At 37.7% G+C, this 23,116-nt stretch overlaps 1 protein-coding gene across 1 annotated transcript in view; it reads right to left on the reverse strand.

Annotated features, from left to right (window-relative positions):
- Positions 1 to 22,348, reverse strand: part of NUP205 (nucleoporin 205) — a 60,405-nt gene extending 38,057 nt beyond the window's left edge. Inside the window, exons 1-14 of the mRNA XM_033099075.1 lie at positions 22,103 to 22,348; positions 15,186 to 15,328; positions 13,742 to 13,913; positions 11,810 to 11,954; positions 11,245 to 11,404; positions 10,588 to 10,816; positions 8,682 to 8,846; positions 7,132 to 7,307; positions 6,587 to 6,703; positions 6,274 to 6,411; positions 4,541 to 4,691; positions 3,253 to 3,458; positions 2,041 to 2,223; positions 532 to 582 (exon numbers count right to left, since the gene is read on the reverse strand). Coding sequence (XP_032954966.1) covers positions 532 to 582; positions 2,041 to 2,223; positions 3,253 to 3,458; positions 4,541 to 4,691; positions 6,274 to 6,411; positions 6,587 to 6,703; positions 7,132 to 7,307; positions 8,682 to 8,846; positions 10,588 to 10,816; positions 11,245 to 11,404; positions 11,810 to 11,954; positions 13,742 to 13,913; positions 15,186 to 15,328; positions 22,103 to 22,130 — 2,064 coding nt within the window. The 5' untranslated portion in view covers positions 22,131 to 22,348. The remainder of the gene's footprint in view (positions 1 to 531; positions 583 to 2,040; positions 2,224 to 3,252; positions 3,459 to 4,540; positions 4,692 to 6,273; positions 6,412 to 6,586; positions 6,704 to 7,131; positions 7,308 to 8,681; positions 8,847 to 10,587; positions 10,817 to 11,244; positions 11,405 to 11,809; positions 11,955 to 13,741; positions 13,914 to 15,185; positions 15,329 to 22,102) is intronic.
- Positions 22,349 to 23,116: the final 768 nt, after the last annotated feature.

Raw genomic sequence — 23,116 nt, forward strand, 5'->3', positions numbered from 1 at the left:
GACACATAATAGACATTACCATTATTCATTTAGAGCAAAAGACACAAAAGTATTATATTTTTGATCTTAGCCAAAAGGCTGAAAAGTGATACGAAAGTATTTTATGAATCTAGATCAATCAGATGGAAGAATTTCATATTCTCACATGTTATTCCCAACTTGAATTAAAAATAGAACTCTTAAACTTTTCTTTGAAAAAGACAGAGGGAGCATAGAGAGAGAAGAAAAGAAGCAAGTCAAGTCCCACTTCAGGTCGACCCAAGTAACCTAATTAAATTGAGTTCAAACCAAACTTTCAGTCAGCATGGCTGCTATGTAACATCCTTTTCCAACTCTGAAACCTAAAATAAGTTGTTGGTTCCTTTCATAAAAAGTTTCACCTCCATTTCACCACCGACCAGAAAACCCTTCAAATGAAAACACATTTCATTTGAGAATTATAGGAACTTAATAGGGTAAGAATAATTTTTCTTAGTTTTTCTGTCAGGCGAATGTATGAATACAGCATTTAAACTAAAAGGAAAACTTTACCTCAATACCAATAGCTTGCCTCTGGCTTGGAACCCTTACGGTCTGCAGTATCTTAAAACAATAAAAAGGAGATGTTAGGAACAGTCCTCGTTCACCAATGAGAAGTAGTGGCTTTGTAATATAACAGTCATATTCCTCACCCACCACATCCACAGACCTTACAAGGTCAATTGTGAAGCCTCTGTGGACTTTCATAAGCAGTTATGTCAGGGTCAGGTAGAACCTCCAATTACCTTCAAAAAACAGGCAATTTCTAAGTGCACACAAGATGTGTTTTCAGCACATTTCCTCTTATTCTAGGAATGAATCTTAAAAGGATTTATGGGATGAAATCTCACCAGTGTTCTAGACACGGGTCTGTTTACAACCAGCCCTACTGTTGGCACCAGAAAAACATTTGTTAAGAACAAGTACATTTGTTAAGAACAAGTTTCTTATGTGGGCAGAAGTTCTGAGTTAAGATGTTCTGTCCTGACCTTGCTGGAGTGTACGCAGACCATGGCATAATTAACTATCCTTAATATCATGTTACTGAACTCTCTTGCAAGTTGAGAATATACTATTAAGTGGTATCCTTGGGAAAAAAAAAATTCTTGCTGTAAGGCTAGAACTGTCTAAACGCAATCACATTTCATCCTGGGTATAAAGAAGCTCTGAATACTTAGGACACTGTTAAGTACTGATACCCTCATGAACGAAAAAATGAAGTATCAATATTAAACCAAAAGTGACTGGGCTTCTCAGCACACATCGACACCCTTAATTTTTGTTTTTATAAAGTATCATTAATATCTTCAGGACGCATATGTTCGAAAATCATTAGAATATTTTACTGCTTCAAAACAGCTGCTTCTGTGAATGTTAGACCACAGGCTCCCTTATGTTCTATTATTTCTAAGACAAACACATACTCCACCTAACCGTTTTCCTACAAATATCTCTATAAAGCACGTTTATTTTCCTTTTTAACTTTACCACATATAGAATGACTTTTTAACTTTACCACATATAGAATGACTTTTTAACTTTACCACATATAGAATAACTTGACAGAAAACTTCCAATAGGGCTTACAACTAAGGAGAGAAAAATTGACAGAGATACTTCCCTCTACTGGTTTGGGACAGGAGGGGCAGAAAGAAGAGGCAAGTAAAGAAAAACAGGCATTCACCACATTTAATGAGTACAGATGACTTCGGAAGGCTTATGTCAGTCTGGTCTCAAAGACAGAGTTGAGGAATTCTGTCCATTCATTAATATTTTACAGACACTGAAAAAGAAAGTCTTAGGAGAAGAACAAGTCTCCAATAACCTAGTAAAGTTGTCATGGATCCAAGAGAAAAACCCAAGCCTATTAGTTTCTGATGCTCAGTGCCAAAATCGTAACTTTCTAATTGGGAAGTTCAGGGTATATGTTACGTTTCAAATTGGATGCTCTTGCTTCTACAATAGTTTCAAGCCTCACTGTCCAAACTGTAATAATGTAAAAAAGAGAGCTCCTAATATTACCTGAGTGTATTCCAACGACTGCCAGAGGGAAGCAGCAATTTCAGGAGATTTCCCGAAAGCTGCCAGGGCCTTCAGTAGTTCAGCTTTCAGAATGGGGGGAATACTGCATTGCAGGAGCCCCAGAATCACCACAACAGGGGTCCACTGTGGATGTTCGCAGAGTGCCAGGCGAGCATTTTCACTCTGAGCATTGAACACAAAAGAACAAGAGAGACTTTCCATTTTTAAAAGGGAAGAAAATTGACCAGCAATCATCTACATTTCCAGCATCTATACATAGTAAAACAAAAATAAGCCTATTGCTTATGCTTGAAGTCTACCAGCGGATCAAATCAGGTCACCAGCTCAGTCAATGTAAAGAATGGAGAGATAGCCTTTGTAGAATTACTTTTATAGCCCTAAGCGTGGAAAACAATACAAATAGATATAAATGGTCTTCCGGGGTCACACAGATCTTACCTAGGCCCTTTAAGTCCTTTCTGGAACAATGTAGTATAGTTTACTGTAAATTAATATATGAATAAATAAATACTTGTCCTTTTCTGAGGAAAAATGGAGATATATATGGTATCAAGTATCACTCCAATATAATTCAATGAAAAATAATTACTAACTTTATGTTTTGATGTTTAATGATGTTAAGCATTACTGGAAAAACCAAAAAGTTAGAAGATACTATTCCTATCCTTCAGACAGAATCTCAGACTGAGCAACGTAACTTTGCTCTGGTGAACAAAAGAGACAACTATAAGAGATTCCTGAGCAGAGAAATTATGTAATGAAAATGATGTTTTTTTATAAAAACTAATCTGGCAATGGCAAATAAGATGGTTTGGTGTAAGGAGAGAAAAAAAGAGTAATTCAGTAAATAACTTTTAAATGAAAAATATTCTTTATGTATACATACACACACACCTATGCAGGGGAACTTTCTAGAAGGATGCAAACACAACAATTGATTCTAATTTGCCGTTCTGCATATTTTCCTTCAGGTTTAGGCTATTTTCATACAAGTTGAGGGCAGTAAGCAGGACTACCATAAATATACCCTCTAAAGAAACAAAGAGCTTAAGAACAGAACGCTACATATGCGCTAAATGTATCACTGAGAAACTTGAAGCAGTATGCAAAAATGGGGGGGCTCCTTAAAATACCATTGTTCTAGAATACAAATAAAATGATGCTCTCATGTGCTGTAGAAGGGTTACCTACCCAAGTAATGATGGTGGTTGTGAGCTGTAAAAAAGCAATCAGTCCATCCTGCTCCTTCTGGGTGATGCCACGTGAAGGAAGGTGACGGTACTGCACGCTGTCCGCACTCGGGAGGTCCTTCCGCAGGTGTTCGTGGTAAAGCATCAAGGAGTGAAAGAAATGTTCCCAGGAAACGGGGCTGCCCCCTGCTCCTTGAATATTTTCAACTGGAAAGAAAGACAGCAGAGAATTTCCTTTCATAAATGCCTAAGCATTTGCTTGGAAATGGACAGAGAAAATAAATTTCAAACAAACTTTGCCGTTGTCCTAGGTTAAGTAGCGTGTTGTCTTGTCTAGAGAAGTCATGTGCTGAAAATGGGTTAGAATCCACCTTTGAACTTGAAGTCTGGATTAATCTTTCCTCAGGACGAAGAATGGGTGGTGCCCACGTAAATACAAAGGGAAATTACTTTGGATGTCAGTTATATACCTATCCAGGAGAGCTCCTCTGTGCTGTCATGTAACTAGACAGGGCTACTTTTCCCACCCAATAATTCCCAAATGTTGAACTTAAATTCCCAGAGAGAGAAAACTATAGTCTAGATTTGTAAACGACACTACTTGTTACACACCAAGCCCCGGGAGCAAAAGCATACGTAGACAGGATCCACAAGAAGCAAGCCTTGACAGAGAAGTCAAAACACCGTCTTTGGAGCCAGGCAGATCTCAGTTCCAATCATGGCTCTCCAATTACTTGTGACCTTGGGTAAATTACTTCTCTAAACCTCAGTTTCCTTACATGTAAAAGTAAAAGTAATAATATCCACCTAACGAAGCAGATGTTTAATACATATTTCTTTCTCTTCCCTTTTGCAGTATTTTTGGTTTAACCAAACTCAACACTGAAAATTAAATGAGGAAACTGGAAAAGGGTCATGAAGAACAGAAATTTAGGAAAAAAGCACTTAGGAAGACAAAGAAATCAAACTTAAGTGGCAGGGGTATATATTTTACTTTGAACACCAAATGTGTTCTTAAAATTTCTTATATAGTAATTCTGATTTCTTAAACTGAACTGCATTTTATAAAGCAAATGGTTCAATTCCCCCATAATCAAAAGGAGACCATAATCAAGGCATCACTATACATACACATAAAGCCACTGGTGTACCTCTTTCCCTGTTGTTATAAAAATAATTTCTACACCCCGGTAGAATCTACCAAAAGTCACCGATATTCCTTAATAGATGGGGGATACTGAACTCAAGAATGCCACAACAAACTTACACGACATCCTGCTTTCTCTTACCGTGGCTACTACCGTTGACCTTGAGCAGGCTGAAACAGTAGTGGGCACACTGGGGCCCGCTGGCCAATCCCTTGAGCATTTTCAGATAAGGAATATAAATAGTTGGAGGCAACAGGTCACCCATTTGCCTAACAAACTTTGACAAGACAACCTGAAACAGGGAAAAACCACTAGTTTACATAAAGTATATCTTAACTTTAAGGCAACGTGGACTAGCTAATAAATACCACATTTTAACTAAAACTAATTAAGTGCTCTGATTGAACCCCACCAAAGCCAAAATAATCTAGTATTCTACTTATGAAAATTTGTTTTTTTCCAAGCTTGTGACAATTTAATGCAATTATAGAGTAATATTTTTGTGAACATAAGGTACATTTTTTTCAAAACATCTCAATATCACAGAACAGAAGACTGCTCACTTTCCAAATATGCAAAACAACTGAAGATTTTTACTCAGCTAAAATTAACCAGCAAATTCAAAGATATATTCAGAACTCAGAGTTCCTAAATCCCAGTCAAATTTAGTATAAAGTCCCCAAAGTCTTAGTATAGTAACCTGAAAGAATTTTTGATGGTAACCTAAACATGTTCTATTCTGTGTTCTAGCCAATTCCATGTTCCTAGACTCCTATTCTCTAAGTCCACTTATTAGTTTTTGCTTTTTTCATGCTTTTTCCTTAAATCTATTATCAACAACTAAAAACGTCATTCAGACTCATTAGTTGAAACTCAAAACTGAAAACGTTATAGATTTCTGGGAATTATTGTTAAACGTTAGGTGTAACAATGGTTTTGTAAGGATGTAGAAAAGCACCCTTATTTTTAAGAGATATTAACCAATGAGAGGTGAAATGTCATGCTGTCTATAATTTACTTTAAAATACTCCAGCAAAATAAAAGTAGTAAAACTAACAGTAGTAGATAAAGCAAACATGGCAAGATGTTAACAGCTATTAAATTAAGATGTTGGGTCTTCATTATAACGAATCTGTCTTCCATATTTGGAAATTTTCATAATAGAAAGTTTTTAAAAATCTTTAAAAATTTTAATAAATCCTCTCCACAACATTTTTTTAAATGGAGAGAAAAATGAAACAATAAACGTAAGAAATACACTAAAAAAGAAACGACATCTGACCTTAGTTAGACTGACTCTAGCATAAATGAAAATTATACAGTGTGAAAGCTCCTAAAACAGGAAATCTCAAAAAGATGAGGACAGGTATGGCAACCCATCTTATTAGCTACTGCATATCATACTTTAGCTGACATAGGATAGAAAATGGACTGTTTCCTACAATATCTACTGACTCAGGGATTTTGTCATCAATTATATCTTCTAAGCTTTTCCTTTAGTACTTGTACCTCTCCGAAGTTTCCCAACTTGTTAAGAATGATGTGTATTGGTTATTGTCATGCCTACAGAGGACAGAGTAATACAAATGAACACTAATAAAATTCAAATAAGTTTCACATAAAGAGACGAGACACCTTTCTGTCTCTAATGATTTCACACATACCTAATAAAAGACTGACTCCATGAACTCCAAAATGATCAGAACTTAAATTTAAGTTTTAAATTTCCTTCCATAAAAGGAAAGTGTAAATTTCTAAAGGTTACACTGGTGGTCATTTGTGTTAACAGCAGTAACATCAGCAAATAACATTTTTCATGTTTTCAAGATTCCCAATGACCATCCCAGAGCAGAAAAGTGGAAAAATTAGCTCACCTGGCGTTGAGGGGGTCGCTGATGGGCCACCCCAAGGTAAGAACCCAGTATAGTGGTGGTCTGAAGAGGCTCTGAGGGACACCAATACTCTAGGGCCAGCTCCAAATTAAAAGGGTCCTTTTTATATAGCTCACCAATCTGCAAGAGTAAACAAAGACTGTGGGAAAATGCCTTTAACTCAAAAATTACTTTTAAATAAAAATGCACGTTTACTGAATTAACTTGTCTATTTAAAATATCAGACCTGAAGTTTTCCAAAGGTAGGAAATAATGGAAGGAGGGAGGTAACAAGCCACCCAATGTAACGGCTTACCAAGAGCATTAAGTGTTCCAGGTCCCTTCTGAGCGAAATGGGGGGTTCATTACCCATCTGCATACTCATGTGAATCATTCGAGCATCTTCATCTGCCCGATTCCTCAACTGCTTCACCTATTAAATGTATTACATATGGTTTAATATGTAAATTTAGTATGTGGGTTAATAACGTTGAAATCAGGAAATCAGGCAACTGTCTAAAAGTGATTACATAAAAGAAAAACTTTGTTTAACTATCTATTCCACTTTAATGACAAGAAGAAATATGCTAGAAATTTTGTTGCAATACTACTATCCATAATTTATAATATATTAAAACTTCAATGCATTTCCCATTATCAAGGAGTTTAGTTTAATTACAGTGTTTCTCACTAGGGACATTACTGACATTTTAGGCAGGACATTTCTTCACTGGGTTGGATTATCCTGAACACTGGAGGATGGTTTAGCACTCTGGACCACCTACTAACTATCAACACCACTACAGTTATTGTAACAAGCAAAACTTCTACTTTTTACTCATCCTACATTATTCCACCTACCTTCATTGGCATAAGTGCAAGGAAATCTGTGATGAGATTATGGATTCTACGAGTGTAAAATTCCTCCTGATAGAAGTTTTCTGACATCACTACGGATTCAGTGAGGAACAGGAAAACATTGTCAGCAACTGCAAGTTCTGCCATTGCTTCATCTGCTTCTGTGAATTCAGCCAGAGCTAGAAATATGTTCAGAAAAAACAGCACGTGGAGGAAAGGTTATTAAACTATATTATAATATCTCATAATATTCTGTTGATATTTCAAAATTGCTCAACCTCCTAGCATGTGCTCTGCACAGAGCAAGACTGCATATGACTCTAAGGGCCTCACAAACCCCAAAGAACTACTGAAAAAGTCCATTAGAAAACCACATGCTCATCACAGAAATACCATGAGTGATAAAAAAAATTACTTCAGGGATATAGAATGTCATTCTGACGTAATCACAGAGCTTTTCTCAAACCATTAACATATAAAAATAATGCTAAGGCTTTAATCTCAATGAAATGAACCGATCATTCAGAAAGTCCACGGCCAACAAGTGAGAGGAAAACCTGAACGTGACCACCTCAGTAACTCCATTAATTTAGTAATCAAATAGCAAAAATTGAAAAAGAAAACCTTACTCTAAAAACAAACTAGTCTACTTATACATTCTTTAGCTTTTTATTTGGAAAATTTCTAGCAGATATCTAAACAAAGCCCAAATCTCCACATACCCCTCACCTCGTTTCAGTATTATCCATTATAGGCAATCTTATTCCATCTGAATCTCCATGCACTCCCCTTCTCCACCCAAATTAGACTGAAGCAAATTCCAGACAACTTAACATTTCAATCATAAGTATTTCAGCATATAGCTCAAAAAGATACTTTAAAAACAAAATAAACTGTATTGTAAACTTTAATAAAGTTTACAGTATTATAAACTTTAATAAAATCTTTCCAAATTTACCATAAAAACAAGTGACAACTCTTTGGAATTCGAATTACAACAAAAAGCATAGTTCTCATTCTGTTCATGTCCACCAATATCTGAGTACGGTAATTACATGAATGTAAACAGCAGGACAGGATTTGCTAGTAGGTAACACAGTAGGTAACAAACTGTTAAAAGTCCAAATCCACATTCACTCGATTGACCCTAAGAGCTCCTTTCTAATATATGGTATTTTCAAATAATACTAGTTTTTAATTTGACACAATGTGAAAAATTAGTTTGTGAGCAAAACCAAGAAGATGTTTAAAAAATTAAAATAGTTAATGAAAAGAAATACTGGGATACGGACATTTCAAATTTTAAATGCTTAAGGAAACACAGAAGCTAAAAGCATTTTTATGGGTTCTAAGAAAGGGAAATAATATTTCATATAATTTCTTTTGGGAGACAAGAGGAAAAAAGGTCTGTATTCTACCATGTTATAATGTAATACAACTCTAGATAGCTTCCTGTGCTCATGCTTATATATGGCAAAGGTAACACCACTTCCAAAATACCATTAAAATCGGTATGTTCTTTCTCATAACAACAGTACCTACAATCAGTTTACCTGTCACATCAGGTAGCTGAGATATTCCCCTTAGTGCCAGTGCCCAGGCAAGTCTAACAGTGGCTTGCAGCCCAGGCAGTTTCCAAGGCTGGGAGTCTTGAAGGCGAGAGTGAACTGTTGCAATATATTGTCTCTCTGTCAACAGTGGAAGTTGATGAATCACATCTGAAAACACACACAAAAAACCACTATACCAAAAAGTAGAAAATTCTCACTTTTCATATACAAGAATAATGTCTAAAAATCAGAAAATCAGAGTATTCTCATCAAAGAATTATGACTAATTAATACCAATGTTTAACAAACCAAAAAGTACACTATTGTAAAAAATTGTACACAAACTAAAAGTGAAAGAAGAAATCGACAGTAATCCTAAATTTTTATTTCATTATTTTCAATGGTTTTTATAAGTGTACTATAAAAAAATTAGAAAAATAGTTAAAGAGTCACTCATGTTTCCTGTATATAAATTCTAAAATATAAGTCAATGCTACTTAAAGATCAAATTAGAATCTTAAACTAATAGCCCGAATGTAAAATATCTAACAAAAACTGACCAAAACAAAGGATGCAAATTGCAAACAAGTATCTACTCTGATTACAACACAAATGAAATAGCCAAATGAAAATTAAAGAATTTTTAATTTATAGTTCAATTGTACTATGGTACTTCAAACAAGCACAGGATTTTGAATACCAAAAGAATGGGAATTACCACTGACCAACTAAGAATTCATTTATTTTTCTTCATTATTTTCTTACACTTCCTTTTGATGTCATATTGTGAATAATTAGTTCAGTGGTTCCCAACCTTTATGAACACATTCTTTAATTTCCTGTATTTTTAAAGTTTCTAATACTGTACATGTACTAACTCACTTCTCCTATTAAGCAAAGATATAGAGAATAACCAACAGAAACTATAAATGATACAATCACTATAAGCACCTGAAATTGATACAATGACAACCTAATGCAAAAAGCCTTTCTAACTTAGCTTATGAAACTTCCCGGGCATTCCATTTAGCTTTTGAAAGTCACAGCTTACGAACTTCCATTAATACAGCCAATCCCCACTTAATTCCGTGCTTCATTTCATTCAATACAGGAAATCTGACCAATGTACTAACTGGCAACATTCCTATATAAGCACAGGTGTGCTTCTGCGATACACAGAGTACTGTGTGACAACTTGATTGGAGGTGAGGGGTAGTTGTGATTTAAATAAGCCTTTCCTAATGGCTAAGGATGGTCACCAAAGATGAGTGAAAAATGTCTATTCTCCTCACATACTTAATGAGAGAAATAGATGAGACAATCAAAACTGGACAAGGGATAAGTTGGCAGTAATTATACATATCTATGACATTAAATGGCAATAATCTTCCTTTGTGGGAACCATTTTTGTAATCCTCAGTTCTAAGCAGTAACTGGTTATGTGGTTACCAAGTAAAATTTTAATCTACTTTAGAGAAAATATAAGTCATAGATGACATATTACTAAAAATGATAGTTATCCTCCCTTAGAATGTCTTCAACAGGTTTGAAATGTAAAAAAACCAAGCAATTAATTAAATTAGGCATGTGTAACGCATCAACATGTAATTACATAACTTTTAACACTTTCCCATTCTAAAACCCCAAAGGACAACAGAAACATCTAAGAGGATTCTAATTATTTTTACAATGTGACCTTATATTTATATTTAAATATAATATATTTAAATATATTTAAAATGTGACCTTATATTTAAACATTCAAATATAGATGAAATGCACACAAAGGAATAAAATGTACAATTTTTCATTTTAGTAGTTAAAATATCACCCTTCTTAAATATTATCTCAACAATTTTAAATCTGATTTTTTAAAAACAAATGTATTAATAGGTATGAAATCCGATACCATCACGTTCCTCTGTGCTTTGTTCTATAAAACTGGTATCAAAGCAGTACAGAAGTGCCATAAGAAGAGCCAGATTCACTGCATCCAACGAGCCATTAGCCTCAACTGTCACTCTTTCCAAATGGCCAATAAGGAGTAGAGTGTCATCTTTGCCTAAAGGTGACTGGCAAGCCCAGGCAAAAAGGCTTTCTGCCAGAGACTGCCTGCACTCCTTGATGAGATCAGAAACCTAGGAAGAAAAATGTATGATTATCAGTGTAAATAAATTACAGTGAAGCCTGGTGTTATTCCAAACTGAAAACGATCTTTTATAAAGGCTAACTAAATAAATGTACCTAAATCCACATGGGACCCCACAATCTCACCTCTGGAATTCTAAACAAACCCAAATGTTAATTCCTCATTCTTAAGCTCCAAGGTCCTGCTTGGGATAACCAATTTCTTGAAGAGTTCATTCCAGAAATAGAGCTAGAAGGGCCATAAGGGACTAGAAAGAAGCTAAAATAAATGCAAGTCTATTTCGTGGGCACAACGCCTACACGCTTTAATATGCATTATTCGTTCTCCCATGCCTGTACTAGAAGAATGTTCTAATTGTCATGGCTTTTCTGTCTCCTAGATTTGACAACCCGTGAATTGATGTTGTTGGACCCTTGCCTCTTTGCGATGTTTTTCACTGCCCAAACCTCTCTCGCGCTGTAGTTTCTCAAACTCATTGTTCACATCAATCTGTGACACCAGAGTAAGGACTTTATAAGTCAACCCTTGCTGCATCAGCTCATCTGTAAAGCGTGTTGTCATGGAAACCAGCTCTGGACTGTAATGAAAAGAAATCAACAAAAAAGTTGTAATGAACAATAAGTAATGTTTATACTTCCTCATCATATGAATATGGCAAACACTTTTGACAATAATATGGCATTCCTGGAAACAACCAAGAATAACCTAGCTACCTAGTTCTTTTCATCCTTTCTAGATCATTGGGTTTTAGTAAGCTTCCAACCATAAATAACACACACCCACTGTTATTACTTTTTTATTTGTAAACAAAATAAACTACATTTAAACTATTGTATCATTCTTGGCAGAATAAGGGACTATTTATGACTTCATTTATGCTACATACATTACTTAAATTATTAAAGAGAAATTTTTGTTTCTAAAATTATAATTCTTCGAGTAATTTCCAATTAACCCCTGAAATCCAAAGAAGCAGACAAACCTGAGTTCAAGGGTCCATGTCTTTCCCCGTCTAGACTGTATCAAGGCTTTCAGGGAATTTGCAATGCACCGCTTTCCGTCCCAATATAACAGGACAGCTACTAATCCTCTGGTGAGTCCAGGGAAATGTGGCTGTTGGTGCTCTCCTGGAAAAGGAAGTGGAGAGATAATTTAGTAAATAAACACTATGTGTTTGGGATGCGACAAAAATCACCATAGCAATGTTCGAAGAAATCACAGATTAGGGTTTAAGGGGCCCTACGGGTCCTCCACTTTAAACACCCATCCACTGTTTTATTCTCTTTCACATGAAACCTTCCAAATATTTGGAAGGTTCTTCTCCTAGAGTCTTCTCTGAAAATTAAAGAGCCTTTAGCTATGTTTCATCTTCACTTGCCCTTATTCCTTTGAGTAAGTTCCACTTTGTCTTTTTGGAAGTACCCTGCCTATAGTTTTGGTTTCATTTCCTATGGCTTTTTTTCCCCTTAGGCAATCACTCCTGTTCCCCAAATTCATCTCACTGCTTCCGTCTGAAAGGCCTTTGTCCTCCTGGGCTGCACCTGTTCCACTTGACATATACCTACTCATTTTTCAACACCTACCTTAAACCTCCTGCTATCTGTGAAGACTTCTCTGTAAAACCCAACGTCAAGTTCATCTACTGCCCTCTGGACCATCACTAAAGCTTGCACAAACTTGCATTAATACATTTAATGGTGTCATAATTACTTGTTTCCATGTCTTTCTCAATTACCAGACTATAAGCTCCTTTATACTAGTTGATGTTTTACTCCTCTTTATATCCCTGGAATCTTAACACAGTGCCTGGCCCGTGGGATGCACAGAATTAACATTTGTTAAATGAAAGTTCTGAGTTAAGCTCAAAACTCAAACGTGTCCAGTTAGCATCTCCGTCATAGAATGGGAAAACTACCTTACTTGTTCTCAACATCATACTTCTTTTCATGTAGCCTCAGGTCAACAGGGATCTTGGTAGCCACACAATATCTTTAGACATAGGCCTCCTGTCAGTTAAAAGGCCCACATGGCTCCTTCACATGGCTCTTTTAATGAAAATGAATTGATTTTATGGAAATGTCAATCTTTTCTCTATATAGAAGAGAAATAATTTCGAAGTCATTCTGGATTATGTAATTCTTCTGCTTAAAGTCCTGCCAATAACTTCCCATTGCAATCAGAATGAAACCTGAAGGATTTTCATGGTCTTCAGGACTGACTGTGAGCTGCTTCCTGCTCCAGCCTCGTCTTCCTTCCCCCTCCCCTCATTCCCAATGCTCCCCCCACAGTAGTCCGTTTCTCTTTCCGCATGCCTTTCTTCTCACCCCGACACACGCTATTTGCTCGGCCTGGAACACCCTTTCCAGCAGCTCTGGCACCTTGTCATCGCGCAGGTCTCAGGTCAAACGTCCCCATCTCAGAGAGGCTTTCTCTAAGTACCTCATTTACAGTTGCCTCCTACCAGCTCCCATCTCTCTCTATCCCACTGCCATGCTTTATTTTCTCCCTAGAACTCAATATTATTAAAATTATCTTATTGTGATCTATTCATCATCTGAATCACCCCATCAGAAAGAAACTCCAAAAAAGCAGTGACCTTCCCTTCTTACTCATTATATGACAATAAATACTTTGCTTTATAAGATTTCCGAGATGCAGCCAATGGTTCTTTGCTAGTAAGCGATCATGTAAAAGCTTATCTTAAAACAGTTAAAATTACCTTTAACAACTCCGATCACTAAACTTAGCCTTAGTCGAATATAAACCAAAGGAAATATTTTGAAGATGGTTTTTCAAATAAGCAACATCCTTAGAAACTATTTTGGAATCTAAATGACATGCTACTTTAAACTCCAAGTGATCACGTTATAACTCGGTGCTACCTCAGCACAGGTACAGTTAAGGGTTAACCTACCAGCAAGGAGAAGCTCAACAGCGGCCAGTTCTCCAATATCAAAAAGATCACTGAGGATAAAGGCCTCTTTAATGAGCTGTTCAGGAAGAAGTCGGGTCCCCTGTTGACCCTGGATGGCGACTCCCTCTGTACTGGCTTTCTGAATCTTCTCATGTTGTTGAACATTTTTTGGCTACAATGGTAAAGATAAATAAGATCACGCAATGAAAATAGTACATTGGAGACAATGTCTTCAATTGTTACCTAGAGAAGTTTATTCAGGCAGCCTGGTAACATGACAAATGTTTCTTTATCAGATAATCTACAATGAGACCTTCATACAGTCACATTTTACATTATCTTTATCTTTTTATACTATGACTGCCTTCTCAATAACTGCTTCTGCTAAATTCTGAACTACAAAATTCTGAGAAGGCACACTATTTTTCAAGTTTCTAAGGAACTTCTCCAATTATGCATTTAATAAATAAAAACAATAAGGTCTTCAAGTGGCAAAGAACAAATGGATATATGACTTGTTGAATTAAATAGTAGGGTTAATGATAGTTTATTTAATATATTATTTAAAATGTGGCCTTATCCCCCAAAACGGTCTTACTTGGTTCAAATATTTAACAAATGACATATAGTATAGAATGACTTGATGGATCATAAAAATCTTAGAAATTTACACCTTTAAAAGGCCACAAGGATCATTTAATCCAACTCATCTATTAGCAGAAGGGAAAATTGATGCTCAGAGAAGTCAGGTGACGTGCCTGTGGGCATATAATTCTAGTGACACATATCAGCCCGGACTGGACCTCAGCTCAACTGGCTCCCAGGCTAGGACTCCCTCTAATATAAACAGCTAAAAAAGCTAAAAAGCAAAAAGCCATTTCTGGTAAGACGAACCCATAAGTAATTCCCAGAGGGTCTTGTTAGTCTATAAAACAAAATTATCAAACAGCAAGGAAACAACTTTCCCAATATGAATCCCTCCACTTAAGTACTCTAGTTCTGCTTGAAAAGGATTTCAGAAAGAAGTAATTAATGATATGCAGGAATTGATTAGTTCAGAGAATACAACTCACACAACGTTATGAAGAGTTAAAATGGTGAAGTGCACCTGGAAACAAATAAAATCCTCAATCTTACTGAGCTTAGAGGTATTAACTGTAAGTCAGAAATTCCAAGGAGGCTCCTATTTTTAGAATATACTGACTTTCTAAATCTCATTCAAATGTTATTAAGTTATCTCCTAGCTAGAGATAAATAAATATAATATTAACTTCTGTGGAGAACAAAAAGAAGATAATAACTGCTCCTAGGAAAACAATTACATTTTTAGAGAAAACCTGAATCAATGAATGAGGACAAGTAACATATTTCATTTACATGCATTAGGAGTTTACTTGCTCCTTTGATCTTTAAATAGAAAAAAAAAGAAAAGAAAATTTCCTACTGGGTTTTTGAACAATGAGATGAAGTCAGGTTTATGTTTTTTCAAAATCATGTCAAGAAGGTGGACAGCTTCAGGTTGTCTTCTCCAAAATGCACTTCCCAACGTCTGCCAAATGTCTTTGTAAGGACCCCATAGACTAGCAGCTTAAAGAAAAAAATAAATAAAATCAGCATCAAATGAAATATATATTTGGAAAGTAACATAAGGTATTGTCTATACATATTAGTCATTCTCACTGCTACTTTTAAATATACAAAGTTATACACACAAACCAAACATTAACATAAAAGCATACTTATTAAAATTCTCAAGCAAAAATATACACATCATTTTTCTCACTTATGATAATGTAAAGTAAATCCTGACTCTAAATTGGAATATCAGCTAAACCTGGTTTTGCCACTTTATTAGCTATGTGACATGGAGTGAGGAAATAACCTCTTTAAACTGCAGTTTCCTTACGTATCTATGAAATAGGGACGTCATGCCTGCTTCTTAGGGTTGAATGAGTAAATGAGAGACCCCAGATAAAACACACGATACAGTGCCTGGCATGCCATAGGCACACAATAAATGTAAGTGCCTTTCCATTCCTCCGTGCCATCCAAATGAAAAGCAGGAGTGGGGGAAATAAAACAGATTTTGTAAAACTTAGCAGCTGAAAAAAAAGGTATGTTATCTTGGCTGGACTACCACTATTAAAAAACAGCATAGAAATATGGAATGCTTTTGTGAACTCGTATAACAAGGATCACATTTTGATATGTAAAGATAATAAGTGATACTAAGTAATATTGAGCTTTTGCTATGTGCCACTGAGCAGGGTTCTAAGCTCTTTACACATATTATTTCATCCCAGAACACTATGAGGTCAGCACTATGTCTTCCTCCATTTTATATAGAAACTGAGGCAGAGAGGTCAAGAAACTCACCCAAGGTGACATTGGATAAGGAAGTAGGTCATGAACACAGGCAGTCTGACAGTGTGCCCTAACCACTAAGCAGTACTGCCTCCATACATAACACTTGGAAAGTGAAAATGAGATCCATTTAGGTATTTCAGACATACTTGGTAAATAGTCTGGTAAGTGATGAAATTAAGATCACATCTAGACACACCTAGGAAAATTCACCTAAACTCAGCCAAATTCACTTATCTAAAAATATTTAAGCTCCACAAATGAACAACAGTACAGAGCATCACAGGAGGTAAGAAAAACAATCCTGGTCTTTAAAAACTCACAATCAAGTTTGCGAGACAAAATGTACATCAGTGAAATATTTCAATAACAATAAAAATAGCAGGAAGATTGTTGCCACAAAATAATGTAAGAATTTCAAAAGATCATAACGATGGTCAAGGACTTCTAAGGGGTAACTGCACTTGTGTAGCAGTTTGAAGGATGGGGAAAAATCTGGGTGACAAAGAACAGCCAAGGGAAAGTGTAAACAAAGAATTTGATAGGTGTGAAAGTGTGAAAGAGAATTCAAAGAACAGGAGTGAAATTAAAGATGTCAGACTGGCGTCTTTCCACCTTTTCTGACTCTCACCCATGGTAAGAAATATTCCAGATTGCAACCCAGTACACACACACATGCAAAACTGAAAACAGGTTTTATATAAAATACTAATATTCATTCATTTATTCCATCACTCCACTCATATTTTGTATACTTTTCCCTCTTTTGGTGGGGGACCCACTAAACTTATTTAGGAGCCACGATTTGAAAAACACTACTACTAGACAGTCCACGTTTCTGTCTGCAAACAATCAGATATGGTTCCCATGCATGTTTATAAAGACTCTGAAAGGGAAACTAGTCAAAACCAATCAATCAATCACTCAATAGAATGAAACTTAGAACTAACAACAGCCTAAGCTGTAAAGGATGATCTCTAAACAAGCTTAACTGCTATCTGAGAAAACACAAAACCAAATGAAGTTACCAGGACGGGAAGAATGACATGAAAGATAACTAACCCAATTAAATGCATTACAATCCTGTGAACAATGTTGTCGTCAGAAGAACGCAATGTACTGGGAATATTTTTACAAGGTGGGATGTGCAGAGTGAAGACAGACTTACACCAGTCAAGCTGGATCATTCATTCACTCAGCAAGTATTTACTGAGGCCGTTCTATGTGCCCGGCACTGCAGACTGAGCAAGATGAGGAGAATCCCTCATGGAACTGACAGATCCACAAGAGAGACAGACATTACACATAGACTTCAAAAAACAATGACCAGTATCATAAAAGCTATGATGAAGTACAGAGTGCTGAGACTATATAAAAGGGAACACCTACCCTGCTGTGAAGGGCAGGGCAGGAAGTGAGGTGTCAGGTCTTTGGGGTGGGGCTGTGGGGGTAAGAGACTCAGCAAGACCAGACCACACATAGAGAGCACTCATCCAACTCCCTGCTTTGCTCCCATACTTGCCAATCTGCTGATTTAAAAAGTATAGCTTGCCATATAAATTTCTAGGGTAAAGAATGTGCCCATGAACTAGCATGAGTACCCATGCAGATATATTTCGCATTAAAGAGCAATACATTGGCATAATGGTATGGCCTGTATCTGTCTTTTAATGAGTTTGATTAGAGAAACCCAATTCCTGCGATCTAATCAACTGGATGCACTAACAAATGTCTAAGCTCTAGGCCTGCCGCAACGAGGGCTGACCCTGGATCTGGTGATGCTAGTTGGATGGTGATGGGCTGACGTCCCTAGAGACGTCCCTAGAGATCATTTTCTTGGCCCCCTCGAACTCAAAGGATAGAGTCGTTCTGAGCCTTGTATCCAGAGCATGGACTTTTTCCTAATAGGAAATGGGAAAGTTTCAACTATTAGTAGTTGACAAAACTGGCACACAGTGGTGTGACTGATGGACCACCTAGAATAGAAAGTGTCAGGAACCGAGAACGACAGGTAGGTAAGCCACTCACCAGGTGACGGAACCTAAAGTAGGATGAGGGCAGTAAAACAGACATGGCCTGTTAGTCAAGTCAGAATTGGTAACTGATTGGCACAGGGTGTAAAGAAAGGCACCAAAAATGACTCCTAGGGAAATTTGAAACTTGCCTTACCACAGGTATTTTAAAAATCTGACAAACAGATGACAAAAGCAAATTCTCTGTCAGTAAAAATAAACAGAACATCTGAGGACCTCATACATTTCTTTGTACTATACGCATACATACTTAGCTTGAATAAGCTCAGTGAGTTCTACTGAAAAATTCCATCCCCCCCATTTTTGGGGGGAGGCATCCAGTAACAGTTCAAAAATATAAAAAGCCCCAGTGGCCTCTTTAGTCCATCGTAACATCAGCACATCACAGAAGGGAGTTGCAACAAAGATTTCTCTTCAATTTGTCTTCGGTTTGACTAATTTTAGTAGATATCTTCCCGTTACTGGTTACAAATAAAAGGAGGCTATCCATTATTCCAAATGACTAACTATGTATTTTTAACCTGAGTGATTTGTTCACAGGAGAAATAGTGTACCTTTGTTTTCCTTGTACTCGGTATAGGGAAGCTTACAATGTAGTGAGGAGACACATTTATCACACAGTCATACGTAAGTGTAATAGCCAATTTGGTAAGTGCTGCAAAGGAGAGGGGTCCAGAGCAAAGATCAGGGGAATTTGATCTGGCCGGGGAGGCCAGGGAAGGGAAGGATTCATTAGGGAAGGGATGGTTAAGGCTGAAATCTGATGGGAGTTAAGCGGAAGTGATGGAAGTGAGGACATGCATTCCAGGCAGAGAGGAACGCATGTGGATGCCCAAAGCAAGAGGGAACACTGCACACCCAAAGAATTAAGAAGAAGCCCCAAAGAGCTGGAGTACAGAAAACAAGGGTTTGGCCAGAGAGGCTTCCTAGGCAGAGAGGCTTGCAGGGCTTCCTAGACCATGTTAAGGATTTTGGTTTTTACCCTAAAAGATCAAGCCAGATAAAGATTAAAAATGTCTGCTGGACTTAGTGAAATAGAAGAGCGTGTGACCCTTACTGAGAGCTGGTTAGGAGGGTGGGGAGAGACCAGTATGGGAATGGAGTCAGTGAAGGCTGACAAACCTTTGAAAGGTCTGCCAGTGAAGAGGAGCAAGAGGACGGTAACTGGAGTGAGGCATGAGATCAAAATAAAGAGGGAAGGTGAGTGGAAAGAAGAGGAGCAAGCAAGAGACGCATATACAACAGGGAGAAGGGCAGAAAGGGTAGGATTTACCTTAAATAGGAAGACACAGACAGGGAAACTGATTCAAAGGGTGCAGATGTATGTAGGCTTGTAGGTTTGAAGGGGGAAAAAGAAGAGTTCAGGCCTGTTGGCTTCTATTTGCTCTGTGACTAGGAGACCGAGGGGTGGGTTGGAAGTTAAAAATTTGAGGAGTGTGAAAAGGTCTCAAATAGTCACTGTTGTGAACAGAACAGGGTCCACAGACTGCCACAGAAAGACTGTCAAGTAGTGTTAATAGTTGTGTACTGACAACAAGCTATACGTCTACTTAGCCGGGATGATACAAGTCACAACACTAGAAAATCATGCAGCAAAAACTCAAGGTCTTAAGCATAGGTCTTAGAATTCTTCAACCTCTGTATTTTTCCCCTTCTATTAAGTTGGTGCAAAAGTAACTGCGGTTTAAAAGGTTAAAAATAATTGCAAAAATGGCAATTACTTTTGCGCCAACCTAATACAATTCTTAAGATGTTTGACTTTTTGGAACTGTGGTTAAAAAAAATAAAAAGCCTAACAGAATTTACTGTCTTAAACATTTTTAAGTGTACCGTTCAGTAGTGTTAATGCATTCACATTGCTGTACATCACATCTCCAGAACTTTTTCATCTTACAAAGCTGAAACGATACCCATTGGGCAACAACTCCCCATTTCCACCTTCCCCCAGCCACTGGCAACCAACATTGTTTCTATGAGTTTGACTACTTTAGATGCTTCATAGAAGTGGAATCATACAGGATTTGTCTGTGACTGGCTTGCTTAGCAGAATGTCCTCAAGGTTCACCCATGTTGTAGCATGAGACAGGGTTTCCTTTTTAAAGCTAATAATATTCCATTGTATGTATACACCACACTGATTATCCACTCATCCATCTTTGGGTTGCTTCCCTAAGATGTTTAATTTTTAAATACATATTTTACTGACTCTTGGTTTTTAAAAATGTTTCCTTTCTATGTTGCCAATTAAACACTCCTGCCACAAGGCCTGATACAATGTATACTCTCTGTGGCTGTTGACAACTCCTTTTTCTTTCAATTATTTATGTTTAATGGCATGAGTAGGTACTAAAGAAATGTATATAACCACACGTATAACACGCAAGCCTTACTTTTAAGTTTGCATCAGGGTGGGAGAGTGGGGCAGCAATACCGTGTTTCCCCGAAAATAAGATCTAGCCAGACCATCAGCTCTAATGCGTCTTTTGGAGCAAAAATTAATATAAGACCCGATCTTATTTCACTATAAAACCGGGTCTTATCTAACATAATATAAGACCGGGTTTTATCTAACATAATTACATTAATTTTTGCTCCAAAAGACCCATTAAAGCTGATAGTCCGGCTAGATCTTATTTTCATGGAAACATGGTATTAAGGAAGTAACTTCATTAATAACATTCAGATATATGAAAAATTGATGTAACAAAATGAATTAGGTTGTGTTTGAGTAGTAGCATATAGTAGCTTAAGTATCAAAAATTAGCTTAGAAGCATTAGCTGTATAACCTTAGGGAAATTACTTAGCCACTCTAAGCCTCTACTTCCAAATTTGTAAAATGGGGTATTTAATAGCAGCTACCCCATAGGAGTACAAAGAGGTCTAAAGGAGATGAAAATACAACTGAGTTCAGTGCCTGGGAAACAGCAGGTGCTCGATAAACATCACCATTATTATAAAACTTAGATTTAGACAACTTTTCAAGAATATCAGTCCTGTGGAAAGAGCCAACACCAAAAACAAAAAAACAAACAAACCAACAAAAATGACTGCATGGAGGCAGAAAAAGAAAAGGCACGCAAGAAAGAGTCCTCTTGAGTGAGATTCTCTACAAGCATTTACCACACAGATAGGCTCTTAATTGTGCCCAGGAAGCTAAATACGTCTCAATGCAGGAACTGACCTGCTGAGCAAGCAATTCGTTTTCAAGCATCCTTGCCCCGCCCACTAGGCGCCAACAGTTCATCCCAGGAATTGTGACAATCAAAATGCACCCGTTTGCAAAAGTCCCATGGGGCAGGGGGATGGTACCGCCCCGGGTCGAGAATCCCCAGAAGAGAACCCACCCCAAATGTTTCAGAGTTCCTTTACTACCTTCTAGATTCTACCCCGCCCCGAAGATCTGCCGCTCCAAAGGTCTAGCAGCATCCAGGGAACTGGGAGTCATTTGCTGAGCCCGTGACACATCTTCATGGCCACCTTCCGGGTTGCAGGCTTCATAATCCTGCTTCCTGCAGGACCCCCCCAATCTCCAGGAAGGGTCCCAGTGCCTAGTTTGGGGTGCGTGTTGTCAGCCTGCGCTCGTGGCTGAAACATCTCAGGTCCTCCGGCCTCACTGCCCGAGACTCGCGAATCCTGGAGAGATCCTGGCCGTAGACACAACGGGGGGTGCGGAGTGGGCAGGCCCACGCGCGGCCCTGGGCTGGCAGAGACTGCACGCCCGATTGCAGTGGACCAAGCCTCCGTGCCTCGCGACCCTCACACCCCAGTTCGAGGGCTAGAGCCGCAGCGCCGACGCGCGCCATTCAAACCGGGGAGGGGAGGGACGCTAGGCCCAGACCTAGTGAGAAGCGGGCACTTGCGCAACTGGGGGCCTGGACTCCAAGGAACCTCACGGCCCAGGTGTCTCCCTGAAGAACCGATCACTGCCCTGCCCCCGTTTCCTTTCTGCCTCGCCACACTTACCCGAATTTACCGCCAACAGCGTCGCCATGTTGGAGGCGCACTAACGGAGCCCTCCGCCGCACAGAAGCCCCAGAAAAGGGTGAGGCTGCCCGTGGCGCCACCTGAACAGAAAGATACCACGCTGCCCACTCCGAATTGCACCTCGACCGGCTCAGGCGTACAACTATTGAAAAATCTGCTCTGGGTCACATACGTCAATTTTCGCCGGGATTATTCCCATTCAAATAAAGCGAGGGCAACCAGTTGGGAAATGCGAGGTCCTTGATTTGACGTTACTCGTGCAGTGCATCCTGGGATTTGTAGTTTCTAATGATGAAGAAAGTTGGTTAGGGGAAACAAAAAGATGTTCTGAGACTAGTTATTGAAATGACGCCCATTTATGATATTATAAAAGCCACAAATTCAAATCATTATCTCTATTTCGAATTAAATATTCCTGGCATTACTCCCTTACTTTGGAGAGTGGGGGGGTAAGGTGCCTTACAGGGTGAAACAAATCAAAATGAAACAAATCATAATTTTTATTATGAAATTTTCAACTGTGCCCAAAATTAGAACAGTGAACGCCCAGCTTCAATAGCAGGACCCAATCCTATATCCCAGCCCCAACATGGGAGCTTATTTTGAAGCAATTTACAGACATATCATTTCATAAACACCAAATATTTTTCTACCTAACCACTCCCATATAACTGTACTTTCCTTTTTCACTTGCTAAATTTTAGTTTGCTAATTTTCAAACTAAAATATGGTCATTACCACTTGCTATCACATGCCAGATATTTATTGAGAATTTTACATTATCTTATAATAATACATAGTAATAGTCCTATTATATGTAATATTTTATACATTATTTTATATTTTGTATCTTACATATTTTATATATTTTTTGTATTATTATTATTAGTTCATTATCTCACTTAATCCCTGAAATAATCCTATTAGGAAGATGATTAATTATAGCTACTTAGCTCAGATTTCCATGTGCCTTACTCCTCCAACATTCCACTA

Source organism: Rhinolophus ferrumequinum, chromosome 26 (genome assembly GCF_004115265.2).
Source record: "Rhinolophus ferrumequinum isolate MPI-CBG mRhiFer1 chromosome 26, mRhiFer1_v1.p, whole genome shotgun sequence".
NCBI lineage: Eukaryota > Metazoa > Chordata > Mammalia > Chiroptera > Rhinolophidae > Rhinolophus > Rhinolophus ferrumequinum.